Source organism: Ochotona curzoniae, unplaced genomic scaffold (genome assembly GCF_017591425.1).
Source record: "Ochotona curzoniae isolate NIBS_2020 unplaced genomic scaffold, NIBS_Ocur_1.0 scaffold_3171, whole genome shotgun sequence".
Lineage (NCBI taxonomy): Eukaryota > Metazoa > Chordata > Mammalia > Lagomorpha > Ochotonidae > Ochotona > Ochotona curzoniae.
In genome coordinates this window covers 3929595-3945965 of record NW_024467104.1, presented here as the reverse complement: position 1 = coordinate 3945965, position 16371 = coordinate 3929595, and the positions used below count along the sequence as shown (strand labels likewise).

Here is a 16371-nt window from a genome sequence, read left to right as displayed (position 1 = left end):
GACATGCTTTATCCCTGCTCTGAAGCTTTCTGATTATACCTTTTCTCTTTCCTCTTTTGTCTGAGAGCAATGTGTATCTTGCTGGATAGTATTTGTTTATGAAGTATGCCATAAGTGATTTTTGTTTTTCATTGACTCTTGTAGCTTCACAGTGTTCTTTGTATTTCATTCTGTCATTTTACTGCTTTAAGATTTTCAATAGCATAACATGCGTTAGAGCCTTCTGTTGAGAACTGGGGACTGCTTTCCTTCACATTGGATTTTTATTTGTGCACTATAATGCTGTGGTAGGGTGTGTTGATATTCTCTGTGAAAATTCCCCTCTTGCAATTTAACAGGCAAAGTTCACAGTTTACAGTTCCAAATCCTAATAACAATACCTGGGAAGCCAGAGGCTAGATGGACCTTGGTCATGTTGTAACCACAGAGTGGTTCCATTGGACATTGGGTAGGAATTTGGACCAAAATTTCAGATATGACTCTCCAGGAGAGTAAGGGTTTAAACTATGTAAATGAGAAAACTCGATATGTTTCTGATTTATGTGATTCACAACTTTAATCAACTCGATGTACAACTATGAGAAGAATGAGGGCACACAGATCGGCATCCATTTTATTACTTGATGTGTTTGTGTTGTGACTAATTGCTTTGTATCTTTACTCAAAATGCCTAATAGTTATCTAGGTGTTTCTGCCAACCTTCTACTACAAAGGAATCTTAGATTTTCATTTTGTGTCTTTTGCCTTTTTCTTTCTCTTCACTTCTTTACTCATTCTAATATTTTAAATAAATTTTCCTGCATGAAATTTTAACTTCTTAAAATGAGCAGCCCTGTATAGTCCTTTAATGTGTGCAGAAACAATGAGATTTTTTATTTTTTGTTGATTCTCATCATCTGGGCCTAATTATTCTTTCCTAGTGCAGGCATGACATGAGAGCTAAGTGTTTGCTGTAAATCTTTATGAATGTTCATTATACAGTTGATACAAAGAGAAAGATAATTTTGCTGCTATCAAGGACACTTCTTCAGAAGGAATGTAAACATTTTCTGAAAGTCTTGTAACTGCCTGATGTGAAAGCCTGCTTCTAAGGCTATAGAGTTTCCCAGTACTGTCAATTTCTTATCAGTTCTCCATTAGAACTAAAAGGTGTTAATTTTGGGCTTTGATCCTATTTTCTTATGGTCCTGGCTACATAAGGGCTTTTAGTCTGTAGCATTTGCTGTATCCTTTCTTTAACCACTTGCGCCACTGCGCCCGGCCCTGCTGTATCCTTTCTTAACACATTGGTTTCCACCTCAGATTGCAGAAGTTTAGTAAGGCTTTATCTCTCTCTCTCCCCTCCCTTCTTTTCTTGGTTCTCTTTCTGAACAATAAAGCCGAGGTGTTATCCCCTGCCATATCTAGTCACATCAGAATAGTTTGTTTTCTTGGATGCAGGTTTGTAAGCTATTTACTGAGTCATTTTGTTCTTTTCATTTGACATAGTAGAGGAGGAACTTTGTGTTCTTGCTTCAATTTATCTTACTCACCACAATGTCTTTGCTGTGCCTTGGGTATGGTTTGTTCCCTCAGGAGTTTGTGCACTAGCAACTTGGTTCCCAATGTAATGATATTGAAAAAGTTAGGGCTGTAAAGAGCATTCAGGGCTTTATGATAGATGATGATGTTATGAAAAAACTCATTAAAGTGTTAATGCTACTCTCAAAGAATAGAATCGGTCTCCTGGAATAAATTAGTCCCAACAGGAGTAGGCTGTTATGAAAGAATGAACCTGGTCTTTCCTGTCTCTTACTTCTTCTCTTGCCATTGAGTGACACCAGATTTCTCTCTCTTTTTGTGCCCCCCACTTCCCTCTCTTGCATATGCTCCCTCTTTGCAATGTTTTGTGTAGTGAGTCTTCAGCCTGAAGCTGTTGCCAGTGCTGTGCTCTTATACTCACAAAACCATGAGCTACACAAACCTGTTTATTTATTAAACAAAAAGTCTACAGCCTCAAGTGCTTGTGTATAACAGAAAATAGACTAAGAATGTGGATTAACAATTCTTGCCTCCTTATGTTTTCTATACACTGAAAAACAGAGCAGTGTTTTCAGAACTCAAAAGTAATTCTTGTTCTTTTCTTCTTCAAGCCCTTCTGTGCCTTAACAAGGAAGAGTTATCTAGGAATTCCCCGAGGTAAAGGACTATGTAAGCCACTTCAAGCTGTTAGCAATTAAAAAACAAACTCTTGGCTATTTGCTTTGTTAACGTGGCTTAGACATCTTTCAAATCATACTTGGGTGGCAGCCAGAATGCCCAAACCCTTAGTGAGAAGAATGGCTTGATAAGACATTGTAAGGCATTCCAAGAACCAGAGGGGGGACCGAATACACAACTGTGCTAAATGAACTCACATAGGAAATGTCAATGTAATTACAAGTTTAAAGAATTGCTGATGTAGTTTGAATGTTCTAATTTTTTGCATTAAATGTTCTTTATCATGATATATATAGTTAAAAATCCATTTAATATCTGTTGCTCTTGGTATATTTAAAGAAATTAACTACTAAGAAACCAAAACGACAAGAATATTTTTATGTTGCTTTCCATTCTTATAATGAAGACAAAAGTCCCTGCTGTGAAGGCAAGATGACAGCTGTGAGCCTACTTGAGCCTGTACTGTATAGTTCCTCCATTCCTTCAGAGGCTTGCCCCGAGATCAGCCATTTCCTCCTCAGATGGAGTCCATTGCTGGCCCCCCACATGATCATCCATGGTTGATTCTGACTCTACTTCTAGCATATGCAGAGGCGTGTGCCACATTTTTCAGTTGCTTCATTCTTTTGGCTATCTGTAGCAAAAATCAGATGTCCTAGTCACTGACATTTTCCTTGTACCCATTCTTATGCTTTAAAACACACTGAACACCAAAGTGCTTATTTCCTCTTCTTTTTTTAAATGCAAATAACTGGTTGATAAATTCTGGCTATAGAAATAGTACTGGAGGGCCCCCAAACAGCAGCCTAGTGGTTAAAGTCCATGCCTGCCATGGGCCAGGATCCCATTGGGCACTGGTTCTAATCCCAGCAGCCCTGCTTTCCATCCATCTTGTGGCCTGGGAAAGCAGTTGAGGATGTCCCAAAACCTTGTGATCCTGCACCTGTGCGGGAGACCCAGAAGAGGCTCCAGGCTCCTGACTTGAGATTTGCTCAGCTCCAGCAGTTGTGGTCACTTGGGGAGTGAACTTCATTTAATGGAAGTTCTTCCTCTCTGTCTCTCTTCCTTTGTATATATCTGACTTTCCAATAAAAATGAAATGAATCTTAAAAAAAGAAATAGGTCTGGAATAAAAATTTTATTAAAATCTATGTAGTAATGCAAGCTAAAGTAGATCTACATGAGAGTAAAAGTTAGAAGGTGTCTGGTAGATTACGAGGTACTTACCAATGCCCAGTAGGTTTGTTGAGGCATACCATTGATGAACACATCTATCAGCAGCGCAATCACTCCAGGGATGGCAAAGATAGCACTGACAATGTTCATCCCCAGGGTGCCTTTCAGCTAATGGAGACAACAATAAAAATGGGTTACATAGAGTCTAAAGGAAATTAATTAAGTATAAATCAAACATAATAATTCTGAATCTTTGACATTGTGAAAGTTTTCCAAGTTGAACTGACTTTGCTTTGCTCTTTGTATTGTTTACATGAAAACTACGTGTTTAGAGGAGAAGCTGTGGTATTCCTTGGTAGAGTCATATTAGCAAAATATGGAATTTTCTATAGTGTCTAAAATAACATTGTGTCGTTAGGGAAAATAATTTGATTCAGCTTTGAGCTGATTGCAGACACAATTAGAAATTAGAATCTTTTGCAAGGTTCAATGTTGTAAGAAAATTGCCATGTGAAAGGCCTAGTAGTTTTCTTCCCCAAAAGGACAGAGTGTGTACTTGGACAATCTGGTTAGAGGAAAGGACCCCTAAAAGATGCCATGAATGGAGATGTGTTTTGTTTTTGAGTTACAATGGGTACTTAATCAGTACTGGACTGCTTTTCGTTTGGTTTTATTATTTTGTTTCTCTGGAAAAGCACCATGACCTATTATTCTATTTTTTCCTTCTTTCCTCTTGGGCAAAATCACATACAATGTTGAAACCGCCTCTGCTTTAGTTGGCTGCAGCTGTTGGAATAGATTTCCTCCTGATTCCTAAGCAGACCAGGAAGCTGCAGTTGGTAGAGTGCTGTGACTGAGAGAATGGAAAGTCCTGTTTCAGTGATTATTTGTAAAAGCTTTTCAAATATCCATTTCTGGATGGTTGTAAGGGGGACTTGCAGAATTGTAGAACAATCATCTAGAAAATAAATAAAAAATCAAAAGCAGAAACAAAAATCTTTGTGCTTTGTGACCTGACTGAGCTGGTGAAAGCCTAACCAGCCCTCACATTTACTACGTTCCTCCTTGTGAGCTTGAGTCAGCCTGTGGAGTATTGCCTATGCCGAGTGTCAAATTTGTTGGACTCTTCCCCTATTCCAGGACACATCACAGGACACAATCAACATAGACTTTTGGGAAAGCACTCCAAATCACAGTTTAAAAATCTGCCTTCACAAACAACCTGCATTCAACACTCCCACCCCAACAAGTGAAAATAACATTTGATCAGATAAGAAAAAAAACTTTTAAACCTACCAGACAACTGGAAAGTTCCTTGGATGCTGATACAGAGAGCGAGCCAGAGATTATGAACTGTAGGAATAAGATTTATTTGTGAAACAATCAGTTTCTCTCACTCTTTGTCTTAAAGATTTATTTGTCTTTACTTGATGGAAATACAGAGGGAGGAAAGATTAGACAAGGAAAGAGAGATCTCCATTTGCTAGTTCATTCTCCAAATGGCCACAAACGCCAGAGCTGGGCAGGTCTGAAGCCAAGGGCCAGGAACTTTCTTTGTGTCTCCTAGTTGGGTGCAGGGGCCCTGTTTTCATTACTGATTGCTTAAGTTGAAAAAATTTCTAAATACTAATTTGAGAGGCAGAGCGAGATCTCTCTCTCATTCAGTGATTTGTTTCTGAAATATCTACAGTAGTTATTCCTGGGTCAGGATCTGGGAACCCAGTCCAGGTCTCTCACACAGGTGACAAGAAATGAACTGCTTAAGTCATCACTTAGCTGCTTATCAGGCAGCATGAATCAAGAATGATGCCAGGAACTGAACCCAGGGTACTCCAATATGGGATGCAGTCCTCTTAAAATGACATCTTAGCTTCTAGGCCACATGCCTGTCCCTACATGTTTCTGGTCATGACACACTCACCTCCTTTACCCACTTCATATTCAATACTCACATTTCTGTCCAAAACCTAATGAAGAAATAGAACTTTGGCTTGCCTATTGCTAGACCATAGTGAACTTTTAAGATGGAGCAGCCTTTCCTGTAAGCTCAGGAATCATCAAAATGAAGAAAGCATACACTGCAATGAGTTCTGTCTATACAGATGGTTGGCTTGCTATTACCCATGTGAGGTTGGCCTTCAAGTTAAGAATGGAGAGTAAAATTTGTTTCTTCATATGCCCATTTGAAGTTGTTTTTTCTTGAAACTTTGTAGTCCTCAATGCAGGACTTGTCAAGAAATGGGGCTGCCTGTCTCGCATGCAATAAGAGATTGTGAAGTAACCAATGATCCAACAATCAATGTGAATCAGACTGCTTAATATCTACATCAAAGAACTGTAAAACCTAATATGCTTTGGGCCCGGGGCGATGGCACACTGGATAAGGTCCTTGCCTTGCACGCCCGGGATCCCATATGGGCACTGGTTCTAATCCCGGCAGCCTGCTTTCCATCTGGCTCTCTGCCTGTGGCCCAGGAAAGCAGTCGAGGACAGCCCAAAGCTTTGGTACCCTGCACCCACGTGGGACACTTGGAAGAGGCTCCTGGCTTCGGATTGGCATAGCACTGGCCATTGCGCTCATTTGGGGAGTGAATCATCGGACGGAAGATCTTCCTCTCTGTCTCTCCTCTCTGTATATCTGCCTTTCCAATAAAAATAAAGTAAATCTAAAATAAAACCCAGGCCCGGTGCGGTGGCGCAGTGGTTAAGGTCCTCACCTTGCACGCCCGGGATCCCATATGGGCGCCGGTTCTATCCCGGCAGCCCCAATTCCCTTCCAGCTCCCTGCCTGTGGCCCGGGAAAGCAGTCAAGGGCAACCCAAAGCTTTGGGACCCTGCACCCACGTGGGAGACCTGGAAGAGGCTCCTGGCTTCGGATCGGCATAGTATTGGCCCGTTGTGCTCACTTGGGGAGTGAATCATCGGATGGAAGATCTTCCTCTCTGTCTCTCCTCTCTGTATTGCCTTTCCAATAAAAAAATAATAATAAAAACAAATCTTTTAAAAAAACAATATACTTTTAATAGTCTATGTTATTTTATAATGGGGCAGGAGAGCAGAGAAGTCTTCTATCTCCCTAGAATGTGTGAGGAAGACGTGAAGTACGTCCTGTCAGGATCATAACTGGTAACTCAGGGACAACGGACTTGAATCAGCATTAGCAAAGGTAAAACCACAAAGGCATATGGGGGAATCAAGAGAGATCCTGACAACTTCTTCATAAGAGGTCATATGCACAGAGCAAGGGGGATCCCAGAGTGAAGGATGTGGACAGGAGGAGGCTTGCATCCCAACCCTGGAGACTCCTAGATCCTGACCAAGGACTATCTGTATGGGCACCAAGGACTACACCCTAACTGCCAAGGAGACCACGAGGAATTGGAGTGCCTCAAAGGGCGAGAACTCTGAGGTCACCTACACCAATCTGAATCTACCACATGGGATGGAAGAAGTCCAAAACCTTCCTTGTAGAATCCAAGGTCATCGGAACTACAGCCGGGAGCCCTGAGTGGTATGCAGAAACAGAAGAACAGTAAAGTTCCTTTGGGACTAGGAAAGGGAGCTTACTCTGGTCCTTGCTTGGTTCCAACTTTGTGTCCCTACCCTCTCCAGCAACGACCATCAGGATTGCTCTAGATCCCCTCAAAACAAAGAAACAAAAAATCTAGAAAAGATAGACAGAAGACAACAAGGAAAGCTTAGAATCAGACAGGAAATGGTCAGTGTGGATTTACTTACTAGGTGGGACACAAAGATTAGCTACTCCTCACTATGGTACTGAAGATTTCTCTGCACACCCCTCCTAAAACTGTTCTGCACCTAAACTGTTGACATATGTTTTGTTAGAGTTATAAGCCAGACTAGACTACCTGAATAAAAAAGCCAGGTTCAGCAAAATTATGCTACAATACTCTAAAATCCCAAATACTTTAATGAAAACAGACACAAGACAGCTGAATAGTGATCTATAACCTTTTTAAGGTGTTAGAACCCAGTTGTATGTAAACTAAAATTGAAATGTCAATGAAGAAGTCACAGGATGTAGTTAAGAACTTGCATTTTCTTTCTTTTCTTTCATTCTTCCTTCTTTTTAACATTTTGGTTACTCAATACTATGATAACCAATTCCATAGCATTATAAATTGTGGCTGATGTTATTTTGGGGCTTTTAATTGATTGGGATGATACTCTGCCGGTTCTACCTTCAGACAGAGATGGTCTCCCCAAGAAGCTGTTGAACTTATCTGGACAGTAACAAGCTGGACTCTATTCTTGGTATATGCTTGTAATGAAAAAGTCTCAAGTGAACTTGAACTGGAGGAACAAGGTGGAGGAATTCACCATAGGCGGGAAGGTTTGGGGAGGGGTAGAGGGAATCCCAGTACCTATAAAGCTGTGTCACATAATGCAATGCAATTAATAAACGAAAGAAAGAAAGAAAGAAAGAAAGAAAGAAAGAAAGAAAGAAAGAAAGAAAGAAAGAAAGAAAGAAAGAAAGAAAGAAAGAAAGAAAGAAAGAAAAGAAAGAAATAGGGCTGGATACACTGGAGACAGCAAGACGGTGTAAACTGAGGAGAATGGCTTTTACAGGTATACCTACACAGAGTCCACCCCAGAATGGATAAAAACTAATGAAGGTAACAGAGACATAACCCCGCTGGTATGTCTCTGAGTAGCTCAGCAATCCTAGGATAATTCCAAAGCCAATATGTATAATTCCAATCAGGATCTGCATTGCCTGGAAAAAGAAAACAGGAATTTTAAAAAAATTGCTTTTTCAATTTCAGGCCCATAAAACATTACTGTGGCTGTTGTTCCTGCTTTCCTTACTTGTAACCATGGACATTAAAGCAGGGTGTGAGCCATGAGGATTTTACTGTATGCTATACAACCGAAGGACAAGGGCTTCGTGAAAGACCCTAAATGAAATAATTCAAGGGAGTTTTCTTGGGGAAGTTCCATCAGAATTCTTCAGAAAACCAACTTCTTAAGTATGCATGAATGTCCGCTGATAATCTATAGAAAACTCTTATAAACAAAGTCCTTTTATTATGATTTCAGTGACCATCATCTCAAAATGGATTGACTCTTGGCCTGAGTAATCCCAGAGAAACGTAAAGGAAACAGTGAAGATAAAATGATTTGGTGGATGCTAATGTTCTAAACACTTTACATTTATTGTTGAGTGTAATCTTTCCAACAACAGGTGGAGACACAAGAAAATAACACAAATGACGTGTCTAAGGCTGCGTGATCGCTCAGGGAGATCTGGGAGGGGTTCCCATCTCAACTATTTGGTACTCAGGCTCGGCTTGGCTCTACTCCTTTCTTCTTTTTGTTTCCTCTCTTTTCCTGAATTCTGGTTGCATATTATGGAAATAAAACTTGACCCTTTACTCACTCCTATTGTAGTGTGTTTGTTTTAACTTGCTTGTATGCCATCATTACTTCTTTTTTCTTTTTTGAAACAAAAACTACATTCCCAATGATAGGTAGCGATTACTTTTACTTTTTGTGCCTTCTATTTAACTTTATTCAGCCTTGATCATTTGAAATTTTCTTTTAAAAAAGATTTATTTATTTTTATTTGAAAGGCCAATTTATATGAAGAGAAAAAGCTCTTCCATCCACAGGTGCACTCCCCTAATGGTCGCAATGTCTATGGGTGAGCTGATCTGAAGGCAGGAGCCAGTAGTTTTTTTTGAGCTTCTCACATGAGTGCAAGGGTGCCAAGGACTTGGGGCATCCTCTGCTGCTCTCCCAGGCCATAGGTGGGATGCTGGATTGGAAGTGGAGCAGCCAGAACAAAAGTGGTACCCATGTAGGATGCTAGTGCTTGTAAGTGGAGGCTTAGCCTGTAGAGCCTTGAAGCTGCTGGCCTCAATTAGGTCTGCATTTCTAAGCAATATATAGCATTTGCAAACTTGGTTCAAAATTCAGTTATGAATTTATACTTCCTTCTTCCCAAGCTTATTCCTTATCTTCCTAGGAGGACTTCAGAAAGTGTTTATTTATTTACTCAACAAATAATGACCACATTTAAACTAAATTGAATTAGAATTTGAAAAATCCTCTGCAGTAATGCTGGGTGGTAGTATTTTGTTGTTGAAAATTGTCATTGTTTGAGAGAGAAAAATCTTGAACCTTTGTCTCTGAAAAATTATTCTTGTATATCCACAAGCACACATCTCGGTTTTACATTAGAGGTGTAATAATTCTCTGTTAGCTAATAATAATAATACAGTTCCTTTGAAGAGGTCTTGCATTAGAATTTGTGTGTTGGCCCCATGAGGTGGCCTGGTGGCTAAAGTGCTCACCTTTTACACATGGGATTCCATGAGGGCACCAGTTCTAATTTCAGCAGCCACCTCCCATCCAGCTCTCTGCTTGTGGCCTGGGAAAGCAGTCAAGGATGGCCCAAAGCTTGGAATCCTTCTCTGTTGTGGGAGACCTGGAGGAGGTTCCTGGCTCCTGGTTTTGGATTGGCGTTGCAATGGCCATTGTAGTCACTTGTGGAGTGAATCATTGGACAGAAGATCTTCCTCTCTATCTCTCCTCCTCTCTTTATATCTGACTTTGCAATAAAAATAAATATTTAAAAAATAATTTGCATGTTTTTACAAGCTCTTCTCTAATATAGAAATTTGGTGATTTAGCTTCCAAAATCTCAACCTGATCCTTGCTGTCATTAATTCTGGACTTTCTCTGATATATCCCTGGCTGTATCAATTATTATTCAAAATAGGACAAACATAAAAGAAGGACACATCTGAGGGTACTTCAAAAAGGATTTGTGCAAAAGCAGAATTAAACCTTATTGTGGTGTACCAAAAATATTGAAATCCATGTGTAGTTTTAATATTTTTTTTCACAATATTTATTTTGTGTGAATATTTTGAAATCTTTTTGTATGCAGATCTGAATAATTTTTTGGAATAGAGTTTTAAATTTTTTTTTTTTTTTTTACAAAATATGAAATGCCCTTGTGCCTTGTTGTGCAGTTTAAATCACAGAAAAGCTTAAAGCTCTGAGTAGAATAGCAGTGATGCTCCACCTGTTCACAACTGTGACCCCTGGACTTTTTGTCAACTGGAGTGTTTATAAAGCAAATTGCAGGCAGCACAATGGCTTAGTATGCTGGTCTTCCCCTGTGGTGTTGTCATCCCCACATGGGCACCTGATTGAGCCCCAAGTGTAACACTTCTGATCCAACTTCCTGCTAATGGTCCTGCCCCACATGCATGTGGGCACCAAGAAGAAGCCTCTGACTTCCAGCTTTTTTCCAGGGCAGCTCCGGTAATATTGTGATATAACACAATAATCCCTGCCCTGCAAGCTGGCATCCCACTTGGGCACTTGTTTGAGTCTGGCCCCTACACTTCTGTTCTAGTTCCCAAATTATGACCCGGAAAGCAGTGGAGGATGGCTCAAGGCATAAAGGTCATGCACGTACAGACCAGGAGGTGGCTCCAGGCTCCCAGTTTTAGACCAGCCGAGCCTTGTTTGTTGCAGTAACTTGGGGAGTGAAATAATGGGTGAAAGAGCTCTCTTTCTCTCTGTCTCTTCCTGTCTCTAATTCTGACATTCAAGTAAAATAAATAAATCTTTAAGAAAGAGCTAGAAGTGGTGATGCTTCTTCTATCACCTCATTATTACTAATGCTCCTGCTGCATCACCACCTGGTGCATTCTTGCATGAATCTAAAATAAATGAACTTAGCAAAACAGACTAGTTGCATCTCCTTGGAAGAAATGATGAACTGAGCAGAAAAATGTTCAGAGGTTTTTAATAAGGGATATTAAAAAGTGGATATTCTTGCCACCTGTTACTTTATAGGTACAAGGAAACTATGAAATGCAAGATTAAAATTCCACAAAGAAATATCTTACCCCTAGTGCTTTTGCTTCTTCTTTAAACTTTTTTGTTCCTTGTGCTGCTGGGTTTATCGCTTGTGTGTTTCCTTGACCCTGCTGATTTGCAACCACGATTCCTGGAGTTGTGATGAATGGAACTTGGCCTCCCGGATCTTGGGGGTTTATCAATCCTGGAGACCCGGGAACTGTGTATCTGTTTTGTGGGTATGGATTGGGCGTGGTTTCACTTGCTCCACGGTTGGATGATATCATCGTACCCTAAGTATTACAAAGCAGTTCAAGTTACTCATTTATTCACAAAAGCAATGAAGGAACATCATGTCAAATGTCTGCAAAAAGAAGAGAACAAGAGAGCAAACACAAGGGCAAATATATACACGCAACTGTCATTCAATTGTGGAATCCTAGATATATTCTATGACTTGAAGGAGGTGATAGAGAAGGAAAATGGACATAGGCATTTTTCAGTTCTTCTTGTTTGGTTTTGTAAAATCTGTGTGTACTTATACATACTGTTGCATACATGAGTTCTGACTATCTGAAAGATGCAGAAAGAAGGAAGGGACCAGGACAGGCAGATAAATGTCCTCCCCAAATGTTGCCTGTGTGTTAATCACGTCACCTGCGAGCTCACTAGAATATAGTATGGAGGAAAATTGAATTTGCAGATGAATTTAAAGCTGCTAATCATCTGACCCACGAAATACGAAGATTGTCCTGGGTTATCAGGCGGGTTTGATACAATCTCAGAAGTCCTTAGAAATGGAAGAGTGGAGAATCAAGAAGGCAGAATAAGGTGAGGACACATTTAAACAGACAGAATCATTAGCCAACGGTGACCGAGAAGACACATTCTAGGAAACAGGAGAGGATAGACAGACAGCAGAAGGGCACCTAGTGACTGACAGATATGGGAAAGCAGCAGAGACGGTGGTGTGGTATTGCAGTGATCAGAAACCCAGGCAGCATTCCAATAAATGGGGACCTCAACTGCACCAGAGACTGGAAATCCACCAGCAACCAGATGGGAAGGGACGGTCACTGGGAGCTCAGGAGGTGAACCCAGACAAAGAATTGTCCATCCTGCTGGTTTGTTTGATTTGACCAGCATCAGAGAGAGAGCAGCAGTTCCCACAGAGGTGGTGGGGAACAGGGTAAATACATGGTCCAAACCCTCACTAGAGCCAAATCCTGTGTCATCTTGTGTAGGACAGGACTGTGCATACACTAAGCTGGTGGTGAACTCTTCTGGCTCAGTGTATTGCAAAGACATGGCGTCCTACAGGTTCAACCCACAATAAGTCCGGGTAGCCTCAAGACCTAGTGGGCAGCAGATCAAGAACTCCATGAGTGGTACATCAGACACTATTTTGTAGTGTGGCAAAGGCTTTGAGACTGGAAGGACAACAGTGAGCTGTGCATGCACTGAGCTAGGAGAAAACTCACTGAGCTTAGTGTATTGCACTGGGCCTACATTGAAAATAATTCGAACTTTGGAATCTTACAACTCAAAAAGGTCCATGTGGCCCTCAGACCTAAAGGCCAGCCAATTTCAGCAAGATCAGCACAGCGAGCAAGCTAACTATTCAGGACATCTAGTGTCTCCCTAACCCTGGGAAGTGCTCAAGCAGGAAGTGGGAGAAAGTTTGTATAGACAGCCTCATCATGAGATCAGAGGAGGTGGAGAGGCTGAGCCAGGAGCTGGGGGTATGGAGACCACGGTGGAAGTCTAACGTAAAAACCCAGACCTGGAACTTGGCTGGAGGGAGTGGCACAGTGCCTGCAAACAAAGAGCCATGTACCAACCATAATAAGTAAAATCGAACTGTAGACCTGTGGGTGACACAGCTTAGAAACCTGCCCCAAGGAAAAGAATCTGCTAAGCAGAAGTACAATGACCAAGAGCAAAAGAAGAGACAGAGGCACAATGATTGTCACTGAAGACTCCCCTGCAAAGGAGCAAAACCCTTTGCCAACCTCAGAGTTCACTGAGGAAGACATCGAGAAAATGGGGGGTACAGAATTCAAAACACTTGTCATAAAATTTCTTATCAACAATGAGAAGCATGTAATGCAGGCATTCAAGGAATTCTAGGAATATATCACACTGGAAATGAATCAAATGAAAGCTGATAGATCAGAAAGTAGGGATATAGTAGAGCAAATAAAAAGTGTAGTAGAGAGTCTCCAAAACCAAATGAATGAAGCAGAGAAGAATCTCAGAATTGGAAGAAATTTCCTGTCACCAGGAGGAAACAAAAAGCTGGAAGTAGACCTGGGTCAAGCTAAAAAAAAAAAAAGTATTCAAGAATTGAAAGACAGTATTAACAGCCAAATGGAAGAGTTACTGGAGTCCCAGAAGGTGCAGAAAGAGAAACTGGGATTGAAGGTGTATTCAGTGAAATAATAAGGGAAATTTTCCCTAATCTAGGGAAAGAATTGGAAAACAGAATGCAAGAAATGAGAGAATGAAACCCTATGGTGGTTTATAAAAACCATTGACCTTCAAAATATCAATGCCATGAATAAGAAGGCAGGAGACAGACCAGGGTGTAGTGACCAGAGTAAGAATTTTCCTGAGCATTAAGTAAGCGCACAGGTAGCTGCAGTTTCAAATCATCCCATTAAGTTGTATATTGTGCCCTATGTCCACATGCGTGTGATCTCATGACCTCCTTTACTGTTGATAATTGCATGGTTTTAGTTTCTTTGAGAAACTTGGTGTGAGAAACAAGACTTACGTGTGCTGTTTAATTTTTGGACCAACATCCATAAATTCCATTTATTGTGTGAAAAAACTATTAATAGTTTTCTTCATAAAGATGATGGCTTATCCCCATGTGCCATTTCATAGAGTCAAGTTCAGTTTTTAAGCAAACCAGCCCTTTAACTTATAGCAACATGGCCAAATACACAAACAGCTAAAATGCTTGGGGGCAAATAACTGATTTCCCAAATGAAATGAGAGGCATCCTGTGAATGATACAGAAAAAGTGCAAACAGTGACAAGACTCATTTCACAGACTCCACCTAATGATTTAGCATATTAGCACCTGCAGCCTTCCACAAATAAAGCTCCTAGCAAACTGATTCTTCCAGTTTTTTTTTTTGACAGAAAGAAGCGTCCTAATTAAAATCATTCTAACACCAAGTGCTACCATATTCCTTCTCTGCTGTGTAGTCTTATAGCAACCACATTGCCACTGAATGTTCGCAGTAGGGAATGCCTGTTGTTTGTTGATTAATGTTGGTGGAATGGCACACATTTGAACCTTCTATGTCACATGTCACCTTTTTTTCAAGATCTAGTTCTTCATATTTTCTCCTTGCTTTTTACCCATGCTATAGCACTTGATTTTTTTCATTCATCTCTTGTCTCCTTAACCTCATCATTCCATTTTCCCTTATTCATCTACTGATCTCAACCTAAAGAATTGTCTTCCACCTTTCCAGCCTAGTGATTAAAACACAGCACAGAACACAGAAAGCTGTATCCACCCCCGTTATGCCCATCAATGCGAGTGTAGACAAAGGAAGAGATGTGTCCATGGACTTACTTGGTTTCCTTGACACTGGTGTGCTTTCTCTTTAGCAGTTGCAAGCTCTCTGCCTGTCTCAAATGTTCACCTGCATTTTATAAGCATCTTGCACTTCATTGATCCAAGCCAATTTATCTCTCGTCTTTTTTTATAATTCCAAAGTCCTTTTATTGTTGACCAATGTCAGCATAAATGACTACATACGCCCTTCATGGCTGACCAAGAGGTGCTGCTTAGAAGGAACAGGATTCAGAAACAGCTGGAACTTGAACCAGGCAGTCTGTATGCAATGTGGATGTCCCAAGTGTTGTCTTAATCACTACAAATACCTGCTCCTAATGTAATTCTTAATAGGGGCATACTATTTCACTTTTTGGAAATGATCTGTTTTATTTAATTTTACTTATTTAATAAAAACTACTTTAAAATTTTAATAGTTTTATTTTAAATTTAAGTATTGTACTTATTCAGTCCTATTTTACAGTGTAAATACTTAACCTTTTACTGGATTTCCACAGGGCAGAAGTCACATGGTATAACTCATAAAATGCTTATGGAGTGAGTTAGAGATAAGGGTGTAGGTTCTTTTTTCCTTTGTGTGTTATCAAAGGTTTTCTTTCTCCTGTAGTTTTCAGTTTTGTAACATTTTACTTCAGAATAATTTCAAGTTCATAAAGCAAAAATTGTGAGGTAGTAATATACAGACTTCTTGTCAAACTCATCCCACTTTGTCTTTTATGAATATGCTGTATTTGTATGTTTGTGAAAACTAATAATCCTCACCAAGCTTCTGTTTCTATAATCTAAGCCTCTTGTATTCTTTTTTGTTTGTTTGTTTTCCATATTGTTACCTTCATGTTTAAAGGGGGGTATTAAGGGAGAAGACCCACCCAATTTCCCACCCTCCCCAGGTTCCGGATGTAGGGCATGCTCTGAGGTTCTTGCTCAAGTGGTTTTGATATTGCAACAGTTATGAATTGCTGTCAATCTTGCCACTCCAAGCACTATGAGGTCTTTGAAAAATCCACTGATTGACATATTCCATCATAGCTGAGATGGTTGGTTGACCTGTTCTGTCTTCTCTCTTTTCTTCATTAGGGTTCTGAGTCCAGCATTTAGGTTAGGAAGATCTCCAAAGAAACTTCTTGTATGTGCTAACAAGTACAGGGCCTGGCACCGTCCATCGTTCCAATCAGCTGGTGGTTGCAATTGCTGGGTTGGTTCTGTTATCTCTCCTGACTTCCACTGGAACCAATGGGTGTTGCAGTCCTGCCTGGTTCTGCCCAGCACATACTTGGCCCTCACCTAAACCAGTGGGAGCTGCAGCCTCCTTGGGGCGACCCACAATAACCCCCACCAGGCCCACCCTCTGCCCTGGTTTGCCAGTAAGTGTAGCAGTAATCCAGTCTGTCCCACACCCCATTCCACCCCAGCCGCTTTCTTAGTTTTATGTCCTCCTGTGGAAGTGGTAACCCAAGAGGGATGAGCCCACTATTTCCCTCCCAGGCCTCTCCCACTCCCAGATTTCAGCTGATGCTGCGTCTAAGCCCAAACAACCCTCGCCCACTTTAATTTTGTTTGTA

At 40.6% G+C, this 16371-nt stretch overlaps 1 protein-coding gene and 1 long non-coding RNA gene across 2 annotated transcripts in view; both read right to left on the bottom strand.

Annotated features, from left to right (window-relative positions):
• The window catches only part of LOC121172305 (membrane-spanning 4-domains subfamily A member 12-like), a 40379-nt gene extending 28878 nt beyond the window's left edge, over positions 1-11501 (bottom strand). The window contains exons 1-3 of the mRNA XM_041004155.1: positions 11265-11501; positions 4672-4728; positions 3427-3543 (exon numbers count right to left, since the gene is read on the bottom strand). Of these exons, the coding sequence (XP_040860089.1) occupies positions 3427-3543; positions 4672-4728; positions 11265-11501 (411 nt within the window). The remainder of the gene's footprint in view (positions 1-3426; positions 3544-4671; positions 4729-11264) is intronic.
• Positions 5732-9754, bottom strand: LOC121172361. Its single transcript, XR_005886214.1, has 3 exons — positions 9744-9754; positions 8029-8032; positions 5732-5816 (listed from the first exon to the last, which is right to left on the bottom strand). It is a non-coding gene; the product is annotated as an uncharacterized LOC121172361 (long non-coding RNA).
• Positions 11502-16371: the final 4870 nt, after the last annotated feature.